Below are 20,415 nucleotides of genomic sequence, written 5' to 3' on the forward strand. Positions count from 1 at the left end.
ACTGCACCCACTGCCGGCCTGGTCATGCCCCGCTGGCCTGGGCACCCCTTTCTGCCCCCCCCCCCCCGCCAGCCTGGTCACCACCAACTGCCCCCCCCCAGCCTGGTTGCCCCTCACTGATCCCCTCTGCCGGCCTGGTCGCCCCTCACTGCCCCCCTGCCAGCCAGCCTGGTCGCCCCCAACTGCCCCACCTGCCAACATGGTTGCCCCACGCAGCCTGCTGTTCAGTCATTTGGTTGCCCCTCACTGCTCCCCCGCCCCCGCCAGCCTGGTCGCCCCACACAGCCCTCTGTTCAGTCGTTTGGTCGTCCCTCACTAACACCCCTGCAAGCCTGGTCGCCCCCAACTGCCCCACCTGCCGGCCTGGTCACCTCACACAGCCTGTTGCTCAGTTGTTTGGCTGTCTCTCCTAACCCCCCTGCCGGCCTGGTCGCCCCATGCAGCCTGCTGCTGAGTCGTTTGGTCATCCCTCACTAACCCCCCTGCCAACCTGGTCACCCCACACAGCCTATTTGGTTGTCCGTTCTGTTGTTTCGGTTGTGACGGCCACTTAGGCTCTTATATATATAGATGTTAATAAGTACAAAAGAGTATAAACAATTAAAAATACAATTTCCTATCCCAGAGGTAATTTCTTCATGCATTTTGATGTATTTTCTTTGATTTATTGATTTTTCATTTTGATGATCTATTCAAATAGATTTTGCTTTCATTTTGAAGATGAAACCTAATCTAGTTTTCATCTTTCCTTGAAAACAGAGGACCAGGTTTTCCTTTATAAGCCTATTATTAGCAGATCTTGTGTCCCTTTCAGCTTTAAACTCAAACCATAAAATTGTACAATTTTACAAATCACAGAGCAACCATGAGAACAACCTCACCAGATCCTTATTGTTCCTGGAGTATTACCTCACTTGGAGATGGTTTATTTTACATTATAAATAGCTTTAAGGGAATAACATTGCACTTAATAAAATAAAACCAAATGAGGGTGCTTTTTTTTTTCCAAAGAAAGGAGAAAGGCGCATTATCCCAAAGAATATTTGTATAACACTCGTCTAATCTTAGAAGGTTCAGATTATTAACCTAATGAAAGGGAAAGAGGCATAGATCATTTGAAAGTGCACATGGTGCCAAAAATGACAGTTAAAATGCTTTCAATGGAGTAGGCTTTTGTTGGTATATTTTTTGCTTGCTTGTTAGTGTTATCATCAGTTATACCTACTGATCATATTTTCCCTGGGCTGGCATTAGTGTATGTTTTTGGCATGTATCAATGGGTGGCAGAAAGTCACAGACAGAATGAGCGAGGCTGGAATTAAAGTTTGCTTATGACCTCAGCCCAAATGCATATCAAGTTGTAGGTGTCACATGTCTTCCTTTTGAAGTTGAATCACTCTGAAGTTACCAACTGAACAAACAGAAGACAAGGTGCCCGGGCGATAGCTTGGACTTCCTCCTAATCAGTAGGCACTAGAAAGTGTTTGCTGATTCTTCTGTCTGTAAATCACCTCACTTCCACATTTTTCTCTTCTCTCATTTCTATTCTTTGGGACTGAGGTTGGTGGATTTTTTTTTTCCTTTCTAATTTCACGTGTTCAGTAGAAGTTTCTGAGTCATGAATAGGAACCTTGAACATAGAAGAGAAATGGTGGTCAGGAAGCATAATGAGCAAAAGCTTGGAATATAAACCTGAAAAGATTGATACCTTTTCTTTGGGAAAAAGCATGAGTTACCAGAGGGAAATTGGTACCTGCTTTGTTGGTTTCATACCAACTTTGTTTTCTTCTTATGTCTGATTCAACATTTATTCTTGGTCTTCAGTATGTAAAGCTGCCAAGGCAGACCTGGTGTTTATGGTGGATGGATCCTGGAGTATTGGAGATGAAAATTTCAACAAGATCACAGATTTTCTGTATAACACCATTGGAGCCCTGAACAAGATAGGTGCAGATGGAACTCAGGTAATGCTAATAGATCAATTATTACTTTACTATATGCATTAAAAAGCTATTCTAATGCATTATTATGGCTATTAGTCAGGGCATATAGATAAAGAACTATAATGATCAAATCCATCCCTAAATGAGAGAATACATAAGTCTGTGTTTGGAAGCAGCTCACTGATGCCTGACAGAGACTGAGAAGATGCTAATCCTTAAAAGCTACTGAGTTCAGCAAACTAAGACAGGTTAGAATGGCCATGCCAGCAGATGTTTCTTTAATATATACTAGGATAGAGTATTTCCTTTGTGGATATACTCAATATTTTCCCAGCTCTCACAGACATTAAAGTCTTGAAAGATAGAAGTTATGGTCACACTAGTATAAATCAAATAAAACATAAAACTAATTTATTCATTCAACAAATATTTACTGAGGATTTATTATGGCCAGACATAGTACTGTCATAATGAATATGACAAACAATGCCTCTAATTTCTTGGTGATCATATTCTTAAAGACATAGAGAGGAGGAGAGTGAGAGATAAACATAAATAGGAAAATAAGTAAGTTCACAAGGTAGGGATGTGAGCTCTGAAAACAGAGTGATAGGATTTAAATTCACTGAGGGTTACTTAAAAGTGTGTGTGTGTATGAAAGGGTATTTGAAATTTTGTGGTCATTTAAGGCCTCTTGAGGAGGTGGCTTTTGAACTGAGATGTAAATGATTACAAAGGAGATCTGAGAGTAGAATTTGCGGACGGAAAACAGTGAGTACAAAGGACCTAAGATGAGAATGAGACTTGAGGCTTCAGACTCTAAAACTTGTAGCTAGAATATAGTGAGTGAGCATGTGGGGAGCAGGAGAAGAGGTGGAAGAAGTAGGCAAAAGCCAGATTATTTTGAGTCTTATGGACCATTGAAGGAGTTGGGTGTCATCATCAATGCAATAGAAACCAGCAGAAAGTATGGGGAGAAAAGATCTGATAAGCTTTTTCAAAAAGCTTAAAAGCTGCTTTATAGAATGAATATTAATAAGGGTAAGAGTGGAAGCAGAGAAACCAGTTAAGATGTTGCTCTCATGGTCCAGCAGAGAGATAATGGGGGTCTGGGTGAAGGTGGTAGCAATGGGATGCACTGAAATGAACAGCTCTGGAATATATTTTGGAAGAACAGCTGAGGAATTTTGGATATCAGTGCCAAATATGTAAAGTTGCTGAAGCATTTCAGGGAGGGAGCAATTTGTTTTGAAAGAGGGATCGGAGGAGGTTTCCTAAAGATAGTGACATCTGCAGTAGATCTCAATAAACTGGTAGCAGTTGAAGGCTCACAAAAATGACAGTTCTTTGCTTGATCTCTTCTCCTCCCCCACCTCCATATCGAGGTATGTCAGTCTGTAGAGATAGATTTTTAAAATAAAGTACTTTCTGAAAGGTACTCAGAGAAAAAATGCTATTTAATGTGTCATCAGACTTGGTATGTAATGTGTATGGAATTTTAAACCAAGGAAACTGTGGACTAAGTAAGAAATTAAATTGAAGGTATCTTATCTGGCCTGGGGGGGGGAGTCTACATATATGTAAAAACAAACATATCTTCTCTCTCCAGGTTGCAATGGTTCAGTTTACTGATGACCCCAGAACGGAATTTAAGCTAAACACTTACAAAACCAAAGAGACTCTTCTTGATGCAATTAAACATATTTCATACAAAGGAGGAAATACAAAAACAGGTAAGACCAAAGAAAGCCCAGTTAATACCCAAAGTAATGAACTATTAGTGATTACTGAAATTACCTTTATTGAATTATATTTATTGGGATAATATTGGTTAATAACATTATATAAATTTCAGGTGTACAACTTTGTAATATGACCACTGTAGACTCTATTGTTTGCTTACCACCTGAAGTCTAGTCTCCTTCCGTCACCATGTATTTGACCCCTCTTTGCTCTTCACCCTACACTGCACCCCACCCTTCCCAATGATTCTGTATCTATGAGTTTGTTTTATTTGTTCACTTGTTGCTTTTTTGCTTTATATCCTACATATAAGTGAAAACACATGGTTCTTTTCTTTTTTGTCTGATTTATTTTACTTAGCATAATATTTTCAAGATCTGTCCATGTTGTAAAAAATGGCAATATTTCATCTTTTTATGACTGAATATATATATATATACATATATACATATATATATACATACACACACCCACACACTGAGTGGCCAGATTATTATGATCTCTGAATGCATAATAATCTGGCCACTCAGTGTGTGTGTGTGTGTGTGTGTGTGTGTGTGTATTAGAGGCCCGGTGCATGAATTCGTGCATGGGTGGGGTCCGGCCAGCCTGGCCAGGGGGAGGGGACATGGGCGGTTGGCTAGCCTGCCTGCTGGTCAAACTCCTGGTCAAGGGGACAATTTACATATCAGCCTTTTATTATATAGGATATACACTGAGTGGCCAGATTATTATGCGTTCAAAGATCATAATAATCTGGCCACTCAGTGTATATATCACATCTTCATTAATCATCCAAAGTCACATTTTTAAGGCATAATTATATAGATTTTTAAAAAAAGATTTTCATTGATTTAAGAACTTTGTTCTTACCCTTCCCTCCCCAGCAAAACAAAAATGAAATTGAACTGTTTCCTTCCTCTGTTTCAGGAAAAGCAATTAAGTATGTCCGAGATACCTTGTTTAATTCTGAGTCAGGTACCAGAAAAGGCATCCCAAGGGTCATCGTGGTCATAACTGATGGACGATCACAAGATGATGTGAACAAAATCTCCAGGGAAATGCAATCAGATGGTGAGTTTTACACAGATAAGCAATAGTGGTCCCAGTAATATGGTAGCATTGCTCTTTTCTGAATATACATTCAAAAGCTGAATCTGTATGAGATGTGATTTTAAAAATAGTTTTCAGGTTACAAATCTATTATTTTGCTTTATTTTCTCTAATACTTCTTCTACATACATGATTCCCTGTATAAGAAATGCTAACAATTAAATGCAATACTATGAAAAGAACCATTATAAAGGGCCAGGGAGGGAACCTGCACAGAAGCTCCTCAGCCTCATCATCTGTAAAATGGGGATTCTCATAACACTGTCGTGAAGATACATTATATAAAATATGCCTGGCAAGCAGTTGTTTAATATTCATTTGCCAAGAATTGAACCATGACCTACCTCTGGCTGCTAAGCCTATTAACACTTAAGTTTCTACATATGAAATAAAAACTGTGATAAAATTTCTCTGTTTCAACTGCACTACATCTTATAAATTTTAACATAATTATTAAACATATGCAGACATAAAGATGTTACTCAAATGGTAACTATTTTGTCTCAAGTACTAATAGGGGCATTAGCCTTCTTGAGTTTCTTTAAAACGGAAAAGTTTTGTAGGGGATGATGGAATAATTTTCATATAATGAAATATGTGCATGCAGAATTTTGATGAACTGTTAAGAATGAATTATTCACCCCACTAGCCCTCATTCACAAACATATTTTAAACATTTGGACGTGTCTTATATTGCGATACTTATCTGTTGTGCAATTGAAGGTAATCAGAAATCTGTTTCCGTTCTGCCACAGGCTACAGCATTTTTGCAATTGGTGTGGCTGATGCGGATTATTCCGAGTTGGTTAACATTGGCAGCAAGCCTAGTGCACGCCATGTCTTCTTTGTGGATGACTTTGATGCCTTTAAGAAAATTGAAGATGAGTTGATTACTTTTGTCTGCGAAACCGCTTCGGCAAGTGAGTTCTTTGAAATGTGTGCTTACTCATGTTGCTTAAAGGCTATGATATTTCATACCAGTTAAATAATGAATATCATCTTGATCCGAGGAAAGAATATTGTCTCGCAGAGCTGTTTGTTATGCAGACATTGTTTTAAGTTTTAGAGCATTTGGAAGTAAACCTCCCCTCTCCCAGGGATAGAGTTTTAGATTGATGAAGACCTTCCCTATAAGATGAGAGTCTGTGTTTAAAGGCAACTCTTCTTAAACAGCTGTAGCAAATAGTTTTTAAAAATGTTTTAAGACTGCCCACCAGTGTAATGCACTAGAAGTGAGACTTATCCCAACATATGTTCCTAAGTGACCACCACCACAGTTTTCATGGACCCAGGAGAGGAGAAGGAGGCAATGGCCCTTTGGTTTAAGAGAAAAAGTGAGAGCGTTTCAATATTTAGGAATCCACAGGAAACCATAGCCACATCTGGTTTGGATTCCCTTCACAATTGACTTCTGGAAAGATTGTTAATTTCCTGTTCTCAGGACAGGGAAAGGATACATTTGCAAAATATCTAAATTAGTGTTTTATATTGTTTGTTTTGTCTTGTTTTCCAGCCTGCCCACTGGTGCACAAGGATGGCATTGATCTTGCCGGTATGCATCATCACAATTTTTCCAAGTAGAAATATATTAAATAATTCCCATTTGGGGGTCCAGATTTTTCTTTTAAAGTTTAATAGGCTAATTTAATATGCTAATTTTGAAATTTAACACCCTAAAAATGCCTGTTTGTTTATTTATTTTTAAAGGATTTAAGATGATGGAAATGTTTGGTTTGGTTGAAAAGGATTTTTCATCGATGGAAGGGGTTTCTATGGAGCCTGGTACCTTCAATGTGTATCCTTGTTACCGACTTCATAAAGATGCCCTGGTTTCCCAGCCTACCAAGTATGTTTTCATTGCAAGATATTAAAACCAATCATTTGTTTATTATATCTCAATGTGAAAATGATGCCCACTTATGATAGGCTGTGATAGTTCCTGGTAGGATTTTCTATAATATTTAGAGCAGATGATGTTTAGATTTCTTTGTTTAAAAAAATTAGACTCAGCCATCTGGCATAAGCTGAACTAGGAGGTCATGATTCAATTCCAGGGTTATGGACTCAGTCCCTAGTGGGGGACATGCAAAAGGCAGCAGATCAATGATTCTCTCTCATCATTGAGGTTCTCCTTCTCCCTCTCCCTCTCCCTCTCCCCCTCCCCCTACCTCTCCCTCTCCCTCTCCCTCTCCCTCTCCCTCTCCCTCTCCCTCTCCCTCTCCCTCTCCCTCTCCCTCTCCCTCTCCCTCTCCCTCTTCTTTCCTCTCTGAAATAAATAAAAATATATTCAATTTTTTAAAAATTAGACTCATATATAATTAATGCTGGTTGAACTTTAATATCTGCTGATCTAAGAAAATTATATAAAGATAGTTGACACTTACATAGCACTTTCATGATCCAGGCAGCATTATCCATGCTTGTGTGTATGAACTCACTGAAACCTCCACAAAACTCTGCAAGGAAGACTCAGTTATTTTCTCTGTTTTACAGATAATGAAACTGAAGCACAAGGAATGACTTGAGTGAGATCCCATAGTTCCTTAAGAGACCATGCTGGGATTTGCCTGGCAATCAGGTCCACACCCCTCCCTGAACCATTTTATGTTAGTGCCATAAATTCAGATGGTTTTTATCTTTAAAAAGTCCTACTAGTAGCCCCATATAGCTGAGGAGAAGTATTAAGTTTATGTAAAAATCAGATTATCTACTTGCTTTACAGTCTGATGCACCTAGGGATTCCTGGGGCCTTTTGCAGCCACTCTGCGGACTCTGGGGGTACTTGAGCTTGTGGGCTGAGACTTCCTGATTTAAGAGGGTCACCTCTCAAGATCTGCTACTTCACATTCCAAATCAACATTTGTCTCAAAATGCCTTCAGTATTTTTTTATTTTTAAAATTCTTTTATTGATTTCAGAGAGGAAGGGAGGAGAGAGAGACAGAAACATCAATGATGAGAGAGACTCATTGATCAGCTTCTTCCTTCACACGCCCTACTGGGGACCGAGCCCACAACCCAGGCATGTGCCCTTGACTGGAATCGAACCTGCAGTCCTTCAGTCCACAGGCCAATGCTCTATTCACTGAGCCAAACCGGCTAAGGCACCTTCAGTATTTTAATGTGAAACATTTTCAGTGTCCAATTTTGGGGGGAGGGTGGTTATCTGACAGTATTTTTATCTCACTATTGAGTATTGCAATGTGTAAGTTTTTTAGAAATATATTTTTATTGATTCAGAGAGGAAGGGAGAAGGAGAGAGAGATAGAAACATTAATTGTTCACCCACAACGTGGATATGTTCCCTGACTGGGATCAAACCATGACCTCTTGGTTCATAAGTAGATGCTCAACCACTGAGACACACTGGCCAGGCTGCAATGTGTGATCTTTTAATCTCTTCAAAGCATTGGCAGGTTTTACAAACACAGTCTTGCTTATTTAGCACTTTTGGTGGATTCCTTAAGATTTTTACTTACACTTTCATAATCAGACTAGAGGCCCAATGCATGAAGATGCGTGCAAGAATGGGCCTTCCTTCCCCTGGCTGCCAGCTTCGCCTTCGTTCTGGCTCCGAGCCACCTTTCCACCTTCTCACACTGCCCAGAGGCTCAGAGCTGCTGGGGCAGTGAGGAACGCCTGTGTTGTCGCCATGGCGATGACGCAAGTGTCCCGCCCTGCCCCCAGCCGCTCAGCGCCTATGTATGCAAATTAACCCACCATCTTTGTTGGGTTAATTTGCATACCCACTCCTGATTGGCTGGTGGGTGTTGCGAAGGTACGGTAAAGTGCATCTTTCTCTTTTGAGGAGAGATACAAGAAAATATTTTTTTCTTTCCATTTTTAGGTATTTGCATCCAGAAGGATTGCCTTCTGATTATACAATCAGTTTTCTATTCCGGATTCTTCCTGACACTCCGGAGGAGCCATTTGCTCTTTGGGAGATTTTAAATAAAAATTCAGACCCATTGGTTGGAGTTATTTTAGATAGTAAGTATATTTATTTATATAACATCTGTACACACATGTATGAGTGATGTATGTGACATGCCATCTTGCCTTTTCTGTGTATATTGCAGAATACCTCACTTAAACCATGTTAGTGAATACTTACAATGAATTATGTAACAGTTCACTCATTCATTTATCCACTCCTTCTTTCCACAAATATTCACTGAATTCCTACCATGTGCCAGCACTAGACTCTGGGAAAAGTAGTGAGCAGGTGAAAGAGACAATTACTGAGCTACTGAAGACTACAGAAAGAGTGAGGTTGATGGAAGGAGGGGTCAGTCAATGGCATGAGACCAGAAGTTCATTTTTTGGACATGGATATGATGTTGTAAGATGCCTATTTCATATTGAAAACAAACAAACAAACAAAAACCCACCAGACTGCCAGCAGTATATTTGGCAAGAATTCTGAGATGGAGAAATGAATTCTAAAGTTGTGTCTGGGTGATATATAAGCCATCATATTGGGTGAGGTCATCTAGAGAATGAGTTTAGAAAGAGAAGAGAAGAGGTCTGAAGACTGAGAAACCCACCATTGTTTGTGTTTTGAAAAGTTGAGAAGGAACCAATGAAGGAAGCTTCTTAACCTCACACTCTTGATGATCACTTGAGAAGATCATCAAGTTTTTTGTTAATGTCTATGAGTTTTCTGAATAGATTTTTAGTTTAGAATTCCAGTGAAGCTAGGAACCAAAATTTAGTGGCCACTGTTAGGTACTAACTCAAACATTTGGATAAGGAAAGTGTTTTCAGCTTGTTTTCAGCTAGTATTTGTGAAGGGACTTTTCAGTACATGGAAATGAATCAACAACTAAATATGATCTTGTGAAAGCATTTTGTATTGATATCAAAACTAAGAGAAGGTTATAGATTAAAAAGGTGTAAGCCACTAACTCCATATACATGCAGGTCTGGAAAACAATGAAGTCTCTCAAAATGACTAAGACTAGCTTTTCCTTTTGAAAGCAGAATGAAGAATTAAATTGATTAAATTGTAACCTGGGAATGAATTAGTGAGAAAAATATTCTTATTTCTATGTAACAGAATATTCCTTATAACATGAAATACTCAAGATTAGGAAGGCTTTCCTTTGTTCATAATAAGAGACATCTTGGAGTATCATTCTTTTGGGGTAGTATAAGTTGCATGTCCTGGGAAAGTTGTTTGCTCTAGTAGGTTAATTAGGCAAAGAGTCTGGTTTCTGTTTCTTAAGATTTGATTAACTTCATTCTCCCTTTCTGTCTGCCTCTGGTCCTAGCTTCAGACAACCCTCTTTCAAGAGGGTGATGTAGGCAATGAAGTATAGAGAAAGAACATGTGTAGGAGTTCTTGCCTTGCCATCATCACCACATTGTTAAGTCAGTTAGGCTGGCCAGCTAAAAGCCTGGGCAACCCAAGGACTATAGATCCTTCCTTCCTTACTCATCACTTTGTTGTAAACAGAGCTTCAAAACAATGGATGCATTATTTTCTGTCTTGAGTTGAATTGTAGAAAATTATTCACTCATTTTAATTCTTTCTAAAATCTTTTTCTTTGATTAGATGGTGGAAAAACCCTAACCTATTTCAACTACGACTACAGTGGGGATTTTCAAACTATTACTTTTGAAGGACCTGAAATTAGGAAAATTTTCCATGGAAGCTTTCACAAGGTGGGTAATGCTTTGTGTACACAAAGTCTTTATTCACTGTGGGCAAAGCAACAGATAGATGGTGAAACTATTCGTAGAGCTTTGGATCTCAAATTTCAACTGGAGAAAGAATTACCTACAGGGCTTATTAACAATACCTAGAGATTCTGAGATGGAACCCTGAAATGTGCATTTTTTTAGCAGGTACTCCAGGAGATATGATAGAAGTGGTCCAGGTTTCCATGGGACAATTTAATAGAGGGCACTGTATTATTAAGCAGGCATTATGGCTGATGTAGAAAGGATTGCTGGTTTACCTGGCTATCAGTGCAGATGAAAGGCACAGCTAGCCGAATCATGTTAAAATGTTAAAGATAGATATAACTGGTTGCATAGTTATATCTATATAAAAATAAACCTATAACTGTGTTTTTTTAAGCATATATACACACAACCTATTACTGCCATCATAAAAGTTACCCCGAGGACAAATTTTGTAAAACCTGACTTAACTTGCTCTTTTTTTAATTTGGACTTGTAACAAGAGCTCTGTTCCTTAACATTTTAAATCTCGGAAACCCTTAGTTTTGGTAGACATGCTTCTTCCAATATGTACTGTTTCTTTTATGTTTGGAAAATAACCCCACTGGTAGGCATGCAGTACCAAGACTGCAGGGAGAACAGAGCATTTACCAGGTGGTGCTAGCAAAAGTCTCTTAACCCATCCCTTCTTGCCCTAATATAGAGAGAAAAGGGATATAGCAAAGCAGTCTTCATGTTGGTTCTGTCTCCTGACATAGCACATGATTAAACACCTAACTTTACTACTTTCTGGGGTTTTGAATACCATCACTTCATCGAACAATTGCATAACAAAATTCTGACTCTGTCATGCATAAAAAGAGTTGCATAAAAATGTAATTTTTTCCTGACTGAAAAGGACTATAAAAGATACCGTAAAAACACATGAGATGCAAGTGGAGATCAATTAGTTCATGGCTCAAATTGGTCCCATTACCATATCTTTGGAGTTATTGTCATTTCTCACCAAATTCCTCTTGACATGATTCTTTTCTTGGTTAGGCAGTGTCTGCTGCAAAGTAGTCAAGAAAAGAATGTACAGATGAAAAGCATGTGAGATTTCACGAGTGTTAAAAAAATTGCCATCTTTGCCTGTGGAATAGGCATGGGCTTGTAATTTTTATTCAAAGAATTCTTTAAGAATTTTAGGTAATTCTTAAGCTTTGCTTACCTTACCAGAAGAACTCAAAGACCTATAGGTAGGTTCATTAAAAATTGGTTTCAAATTCATAAACCTTCAAGCGTTTAAAAATTATATGAAGAAAAATCTTCCTAGGCCCTGGCCAGGTAGCTCAGTTGGTTAGGACATTGTCCCTATATGCCAAGGTTGCAGGTTTGATCCCTAGTCAGGGCCCATACAAGAATCACCTAATGAATGCGTAAATAAGTGGGACAACTTATGGATGTTTCTCTCTGTCTCTCATCAATAAATTGTTTTTTAAAAAAGAAAAATATTTTTTCACTTTGCTAAGTCTTAATAAAGTTAAAGCTAAATAAAATAAGGAAGGCATATCATGGAACGAACTACTTTACTAATATATCTATTAATGGAAAATCTTGATGCAAATTCAGTTTGTACTGATCAAATATGATTTGTTCATAAACTTATGTTATAATTGAATAAATACTTTACCTTAATTTCTTATTGATCTTCATTTGGCTTTATTTTGTACACTTTGGGTATGAAGTATGGCCCCAAAGTCTCTTTCAAAAAGTTATAATTATATACATGAATCCTTAAGTGAAATCAAAATATTTTTGAAAACTTTTTAATGTCTCCTTTTGTAAAGCAAAATTTTTTTTCAATGATTTTTCTTTTTTTAGAGGGGGTGGGGAGAGAGAGAGGAAGAAAGAGAAAGAGAAGGAGAGAAACATCAATGTAAGAGAGACACATCGATTGGTTATCTCCCAAACATGCCCTGACCGGGGCCTGGAATTGAACCTGCAACCCAAGTGTGTGCCCTTGACCAGGAATCAAACCATAGACCTTTCCATCCGGGGGCTAACACTCTAACCACTGAGCAGCAATTTAAAAAATATGAATAATCTCCCTCATAAGTTAATAGTTCTTAAAGCATGCATAATATATTAGGTTGTCCAGCGCTCAGCATGAAAATTTCTGTAATTTATAATAATGAAAAATATTCTAATGCTCAAAAACACGTAAGAGTCAAACTATACCCTTCTAAATGATTATAAAAGAGATGTAATATGAAACAAATAATTTACTCCTCCAGTATTGATCTGAATAGATTATGGTTAACTTCTTTTTGAAGGAAAAAGAATTCTTAGGAGCCTCCACTATTGATGTAAATTTTTTAAAATCATGATGTTACTTAAATACAATTGGTATAAGTTTTTATGCTTTCAGTTCCCAGGCAACAAATAAACAAAAATAAATTAAGATATGATAAAACACATGATATTAATGTAACATTATTTTAATTTTAAAGATGCCATTATCTCCTGGTCACTCAACCTCTGCCCACAATATAGTACTAGCTGCTATAACTCATAACCATGATTCACATTGCCCAACACTTTCTCTTTGAACTGCTATGATACCTTCTCTTACACAGCTATTTGAAACTTCTTTTGGTTTTCATTTAATCATGAAAATGAAATCATTATTTGCCAATTAAGTTCACTCTTTTAGCTCACTAACAACTAGCCTGCCACAAACAAGAAGTAAGCGGCAAACATCATAAATTGAAATGCTTTATCAGCACTGAAATTTCATGGCAGAACTTGCTTACAACGTGTCTCATTTAGAATATACTTACCTTGACCATCACCTACATGATGATGTGGATTTTTACAAATCCTCACAAAGAATGTGTAGACTCCTGAATATATTACCATCGGCCTCCAGATTCTAGAGATTCCAGTTTCAGATAATTGAACCATACATTAAGCTGAAGAGCTTTATTTCATTTGGGCCCAGAGTCACTAGAAAGCCTTCCTCCTTTCCCTTTAGATTTTAGATCTTTTCTCCTCACCTTAAATTACCAACTGCTGGTAGTACCGCAGATAATTTTTGTTGGTAACTCAACCAGCATTTTAATACTTTCATGTTTGTTTTATTGTGCTTTCAGAAAAGGCATAATTCACACCACAACCCTGTGATTTCAAGATAGTACTGCTTTATGGGAAGGCTAGATTTTTAAACAGTGAATCATTTCAAAGTTACTTTAAAGAAAAGTATTAATTAAATAAAAACAGACATGGTACTGACTGAAGGACAGTCAAGGAGGTAATAAAGTAGAACCTTTCTCCTCTAGCAAAATGCCTAGTGACAGAATTCCTGCTCTTCTCTTTCATATTTGTTAGTGATGAGTCATGCAATTATGTAAATGTGGTTGATATTCCCCTCACTTCTTCCCTACTAAAACATCCTGACTTTTATCCAGCTACACATTGTTGTCAACAAGACTTTGGCCAAAGTGGTTATTGACTGCAAGCAAGTGGGTGAGAAGGCAATAAATGCATCAGCGAATATCACAGTGGATGGTGTCGAAGTCCTAGGGAGAATGGTTAGATCAAGAGGACCAAATGGAAACTCCGCACCAGTAAGTGGATAAACAATTGAGGCCATGTTATTGTTATAGAAAAAGGTCTTTTAAAAATATAATTATTTATTACCCAGCGGGGACGTTTAGTAAAGGAATGGATGGATGGATGGATGGATGGATGGATGGATGGATGGATGGCTAAATAGTTAGCAGCCTTTATAAATGAACTAAAACATGCATAGTTAAAGCTCTTGGCAGTAAACTTCTGCTATATTATACTCCAGGAATTAAGCTAGTTTATTTTCTAAAGGCATTTTAAAATTCAGATAGTAAAATACTCATCATATGATTTGTGGCATAAATGGTTTGTTAACATGAGAATCAAAACTGTGAAAGAACTTCATTTGTATAAGCAAATATAGATTCATACAAAATGTGTGATTATTATTCACAGGAAATTGACATAAGCCTCTCATTTGGATTAGATTTGGGCATTTTACAACTAGCTTTTTGCTATTGTTCATGTGAAATTTACCCTTTAATCATATTGTTATCTAGGTGACATATCATTTTAAAATAATATATTTTTCTTCATACAACAAGGAATTTAAGCTTTGGAGACTTCCAACTGGCAAAGAAATCACTTTTTCTTCACTCACTACCCACAGCATATACAAGTTTTTGTTTTAACACCATGCAGTCATAGCTAATTACCACCATTCTCTAATATAAGTCATTTTATAAGTTAGAACCAATTAGCCTGGGGAATAGTTTATTCTTTTAAACAACCCCAACAATTCTGCATTTCTCTTATATGTCATGGAAACATAAAATGAATTATGAATGACTATTATTGTCTTGTACTTTCATAGGTCAGTAGAACTAGCCCATTATATGAAACTTTAGAACAACTTAGTGGTTCTCAAAGTCTATTTAAGCTGACGATCACTTTGTGCAAATGAAATCTTCTGATGTGTCAATCAAATAAGTAAATAAATAAGATTAAAACAGATCCATGCTGATTGAATGGGAGAGAGGACGTGGGGTAGTAAGTGTCCCCCACCTCCAATGGTTCCTAAGGGAGCATAGTTTTAATTGCACTACTCTCATCTAACCCATTCACTTTACACACCAGCAAAATGTCCCAGAGTGCTAACGTGATTTACTTTGGAACTCTGCTATTTTGTGGCATTTCTCTTTGTGGTAACAATAGAAATTAAATCCTTGTGTGCATTGATGCTAATATATATGTAATTTATTGGGGTGACATTGGATAATATAATTTTATGTTTCCAGTGTACAATTCTGTGATACATCATCTGCATATTGCATTGTATGCCCACAACCCAAAGTCAAATCTTCTTTCATCACCATATATTTGACCCTCTTTTACCCTTTACTACCTCCCCATCTCTCTGATAACCACCATACTGTTGTCTGGGTCTATGAGGGTCTTTTTGTTTGTTTGTCTTATTTGTTCATTCGTTGCTTTCAGTTTTATATCCCACATATGAGTGAAATCATATTGTTCTGGAATATTTCTATCTGACTTACTCACTTAGCATGAGTTTTGAGGCATCTTTAAAAGTGCTTTGTTCTACTTTGCTTTGGAGAACTATGGATTAGATATTTAGAAAGAGAGAATATAAAAGTGATGGAAGACTCTCTTGTTTTTAGTTATAGTAAGAGACTTTTACTAGTAAAGATGTTTAGATAATATTTTTAAAGGAGTTGTCTCCTCTTAATGTGTGGAATTTTACGTTGATTAAGAAACACACCATCTTCTGCCTCATGGAAGATACTTATATGATAGCAGCACACTCTAGAACTTATAAAGAGCCAGAATTAGCAAACTAAGGCTATCTTTCTTATAAGGATAAATGGATATATATAGATGGATGCTTGAATGGATAAGTGAATAGTCTCTAATTTAAGAAAGAGAAACAATCTAGGTATATGAGATTCTAGGCCCAAATCACTTGTTAAATTATTTTATTTTATGAATAATACATATACATCTCCTTACACTTAATAGACATTCAATAACGAGCAGCTGTTATTATTGAAGGATGTCAGTAATACCTTCTCTTTCTCACCTTTTCTAACCCTCTACTGCTTATATAACACTGAATTATTTTTGACCATATATTATTTTCTTTTTCTTTCATATATCTACATTTCATCCCTCTAGCCAGAGTATAAATTTCTCAAAATAGAAACCATATCATGGTCTTCATACAACCATACCCTTCTATCCTCCATCGCAGTTACTAATACATCTTATATGAACAAAGTTCTCAAGAAATACTTGCTGGAAATTAAATAGAATGTCTTCTATTTGATTGGTTCCATATCTTTTGTTAAAATGTTGTTTTGCATATATTCTATTCATATATGGTATTGACAACCATCCAATAATATATATCATACCCTCTCCTAATTTGTATTTTACAATTATAGCTTGATAATTATAATTATTTCAAATGACAATTTTATAATTACAATTACTTCAAATTATACTCTATGTAAATAAATGGTACTCTAAATATATGGCCGATTAAACATCAAATACTTTATTTCTGGAAGCAAAAGTTACTGTAGGTTTCAGTCCTACTAGCAATAAATCTTTAACTGTCCATGAGAGAAAAGCAATTGAACAGAGCAGCCTCTGTGGTAACTTCCAACCAGTAGTAGACAATAGGGAATTTATGGAAGTCAATAATTAAAAGAGTTCTTTGTAAGGCTAGTAGGAAAAAAGTTGTAGCTTTTGTTAGAATCTAGAATTCTACAAAGGATTACCAAATAGGTTTTCAGTCTGCCCACTTATTAAAGAATTTGATTATGCTAAAATGGATGATATTAAATTAGTTCTCAAGAATGTGATTGGAAACTCACTTGCTTTTTGAGGTTGTTGCTTAATTGTTTCAGTGCAGGGCAAGAGACAAGCTTCAGTCCTCAGTTTTCACTTTAGAAACCACAAATTGCTAAAAAAAAAAAATCTTAGTATACACTTGTACTTCACTACCTAGCTAAAGTGAATGTGTAATGTGCAAGTTTTGGATTATCCCAGTGAGAGTAATTATCATATCATTGAGATTAGTAGTTTATAGGTCAGCATTCCCTGGGCAAATTCAGCAATGATTCAAAAAGTGTCAGATGATGGAAAAACTCTAAATATTGAGTCTCTAAACAAAATATATTCTTCTTAAATCCAAGTTGAGTGGAGAAGAGATTAATGGATTTAGGGATACAGTACTACTATATTAAATTACTCACATTTATAATAAAAACAACTTGTTTCTGCAATGAAAGATTTTATAGGCAGCAAAAGTGCCCAGTGGGACTAAACTAATAAGCAGTCCTAACTTAGCTGTCAAAACACAAGTGGGAAGAAACTTAACAGCTGTTCTTCTTTTTCCCATCTTCTTTCTCCTAAGAAATGTCTCCTATTTTTTCTGACATGCAATGAAATTATAATGCTGCCAATCAGAGATGATTCTAGAAAAAATGTTATCTTCTGGCATAGGGTCATGTTTCTTAGTGTCTTCCACCTTTAAAATATAACACACATCCAATGGACACTTGTTTAGCCATCTGCTGCTAAAGACAAATACAAATTTTTATGCAGTTTTTATTAAAATTATTTACCAAGTTAAAGCTTTTTATTCAGGAATCAATAATAGACTAGTGAATGGTCCTATAGAAGCAAGTATTTTTAAATTACAATAAAATGATTTTTTTCACAAGAATTATATCTTTTAATCCTTAAAATAAGAATAGTAGCTAATATTATTGGATACCGACTAGGCAGTATCTACTTTTCCGTGATTACCTCATTTACTCTTCCAATACCCATAAGAAGAGAGACTTAAATAAGCCCCACTTTATAGATGCAGAAATTGAGACTTGAAGAAGTTAGGGAGGGACTCCTTTTCCAAAAATGAGCAAAGTGAGGTGAGATCATATGTGACTTGCATACAGTTACCTGCCTTCCATTCTAAACTCTCTTCCACTGGGTCTGATTATTACAGAACCTCAGGCAGAGGAGGGAGTCGTGTTCACTGACAAGTCCAAAGTCTTACATTATTTGAATTACAACCTTGAAAGTAAATGGGATCAAAATGGTCCTCCCAAGAATGTTTAAACCCAAGTATTCTAATTAATACCAACAAGTAAAGCCGTTAATTTTCATTTCCTAATTTAATTAATGCCATGATGGTTTTCCTTAACATTAATAAACAGAGAACAAATAAAAACACTATGTTGAATATCTGACAAATGGTATATGCTTAATAAGTCCTCGTTTTGAAATGGAGTCAATAAAAGTTGAACACCAAATCAAAAGCAGAAGATGGGTTAGGTCCCCAGTAATCTTTTGCCAGTATTCTTGAGTAATGTCAATCTCTCTAAATATTAGTATAAGTTCAAGTATAGCTTGACTTCAAATTATAAGCTTAGTTATGCGTTGCTAGAAAAAAAAAGGGTAAAATCTGGTACTGAGTGGAAAGTGGACCCAGAGATACATTTTAATTGCCATTCACAGATCACGGTGGCAACTGCTGAGACATATTTTAATCTTATTTTCATGCTAATATTTGACCTTGATGACTTGCCTTTTGTGCTACACCCAGACAGAAATGTCCAATAATGAAAAACAAGCATTTGTAATTGGCTCGGTATTCCCTTGAAAGAGATTATAAAAAGTAAAAGTGGGAGGTTCTACACCTTTCTCTCTCCTTTTTATGTTTTGCACATAAAATTTTTATTTTCAGTTAGTTCAAAAGGAAAGAAGTTACAAAAGTAAAAAATGACTGCCTCTTGGCATTAGTTGCTTGAAGTATGATTTATGTTTAACCATATTGTCTTTCATGTACAGGCACTCTGATGTAAGATCTCTCGATAGACCACTTCTATACTGTTTCCTACATAATTGGTACAAATACGTGTGTCACTGCTTTTGAAATAAAAGCCAGAGGGTTTTTTAATCAATCCCTAGAAATGTGCCTTGGAAAAAGAAGTCCCTAAATAAAGGCTGAAAAATCTAAAGTATTACGAACGCAAAACAATTATGAATAAATTTTTTTGTGCTCACACACAAAAAAAGGCTGCTGACTTCATCTAACTTGAAAAAGAAGCAGCCCACAAGCATTCCTCAGATGATAGTATTGGCTTCATTCAGCACTTAGTAGGCATTCAACCCCTGGAGTGAATAAAATGAGCGCATAAGAATTCCAATCGCTCAATAGGGCAGAAGTTTAGCCAAAGGTATATATGTAGACATTATACTGTTATAGGTAATTAGATGGTGAATGTTTATTTAAAAACTTCCACAGAGCTTGGTGCCAACTTGGGGCTAGTGAAAGGCCTTGGCTTTATGTAAATCTTCCCAGTCACAAATGGTTTTACACTGAGGGCTCTGTTCAGAAATGGAAAATTTCTTATTGGATGAATGACTTACAGATTTAGCTGATTCTATCTAATGCTGTCATAATGCTACCCATTTAATAAATGTCCCCAGACAAATGGCCTTGTAAAGTTAGGCTCGGGTATCTGTATTTTAAATATTAGACTAAAAATTTATTCACTGCAAAATGAACCATAAGAAATTGAGGTGGACTGTTCAAATCCCAACCAGAACTCATCTTTCAGCACGTGCTTAAATTCCTTAGGCTTTTGCATCCCAGGGATTAATCTATGGAATGGGGTGGCTAGTACTGTATTATGCCTCATTGTAGTGATCGGAAGATTAAATGATACAGGCAAAGTCCTTAGGTTCGTGCCTGGTACATAGTAGGGTTTCACTAAATGTTTGCTGCTGTTGTTATTGTTATTTGCCAAGTTTTTACTCAGAACATTAAATATATATGATTATTATGTAAACACACTACTATGATATATCTGCCCTCAATACTATATCACTTTCATTTTGATTCTACATTTTTGGCCCTTGTATTATATACTCCTCTACCTTAAAGAATTCAATTATGGAAGAGCTGTACATATTACATTAAAATATTTATTACGTATAATAACTATATTCCAGGCACTGTTCTAAATAATTCCCTGTATTAACTCATTTTATTATTATAGCAACTATTATTATACTAATGAATACCTTCTATTCAGTAGATACTATTATTATATTAATTTTACAGACAAAAAAAATCTCAAGACTCTGAGACATGAAATAATTTGTTCAAAATGAATTAGCTTGTGAGGGAAGGACTTAAGGATTACACCCAGATAGTCTAGCTCCAAAGCCTCCTAACCACTGTGTTTCTTGAAGTATCTTTGCTGCTCTTGCTGTTCATGAAAATCAACAATCATGTTCTTTAAAAATGTTCTAATTTTAAAAACCTAATTTTTTAATGATCACAAT

At 36.4% G+C, this 20,415-nt stretch overlaps 1 protein-coding gene across 4 annotated transcripts in view; it reads left to right on the top strand.

Annotated features, from left to right (window-relative positions):
* Positions 1-20,415, top strand: part of COL14A1 (collagen type XIV alpha 1 chain) — a 183,273-nt gene that overhangs the window by 98,950 nt on the left and 63,908 nt on the right. For all 4 annotated transcript variants that reach the window (XM_079796342.1, XM_079796344.1, XM_079796345.1 and 1 more), the window contains exons 26-34: positions 1,825-1,964; positions 3,553-3,676; positions 4,617-4,760; positions 5,555-5,719; positions 6,313-6,351; positions 6,507-6,645; positions 8,645-8,787; positions 10,355-10,464; positions 13,935-14,093. In XM_079796342.1, coding sequence (XP_079652468.1) covers positions 1,825-1,964; positions 3,553-3,676; positions 4,617-4,760; positions 5,555-5,719; positions 6,313-6,351; positions 6,507-6,645; positions 8,645-8,787; positions 10,355-10,464; positions 13,935-14,093 — 1,163 coding nt within the window. The remainder of the gene's footprint in view (positions 1-1,824; positions 1,965-3,552; positions 3,677-4,616; positions 4,761-5,554; positions 5,720-6,312; positions 6,352-6,506; positions 6,646-8,644; positions 8,788-10,354; positions 10,465-13,934; positions 14,094-20,415) is intronic.

Source organism: Cnephaeus nilssonii (genome assembly GCF_951640355.1).
Source record: "Cnephaeus nilssonii genome assembly, chromosome: 18".
In the NCBI taxonomy this organism is placed as follows: Eukaryota; Metazoa; Chordata; class Mammalia; order Chiroptera; family Vespertilionidae; genus Cnephaeus; species Cnephaeus nilssonii.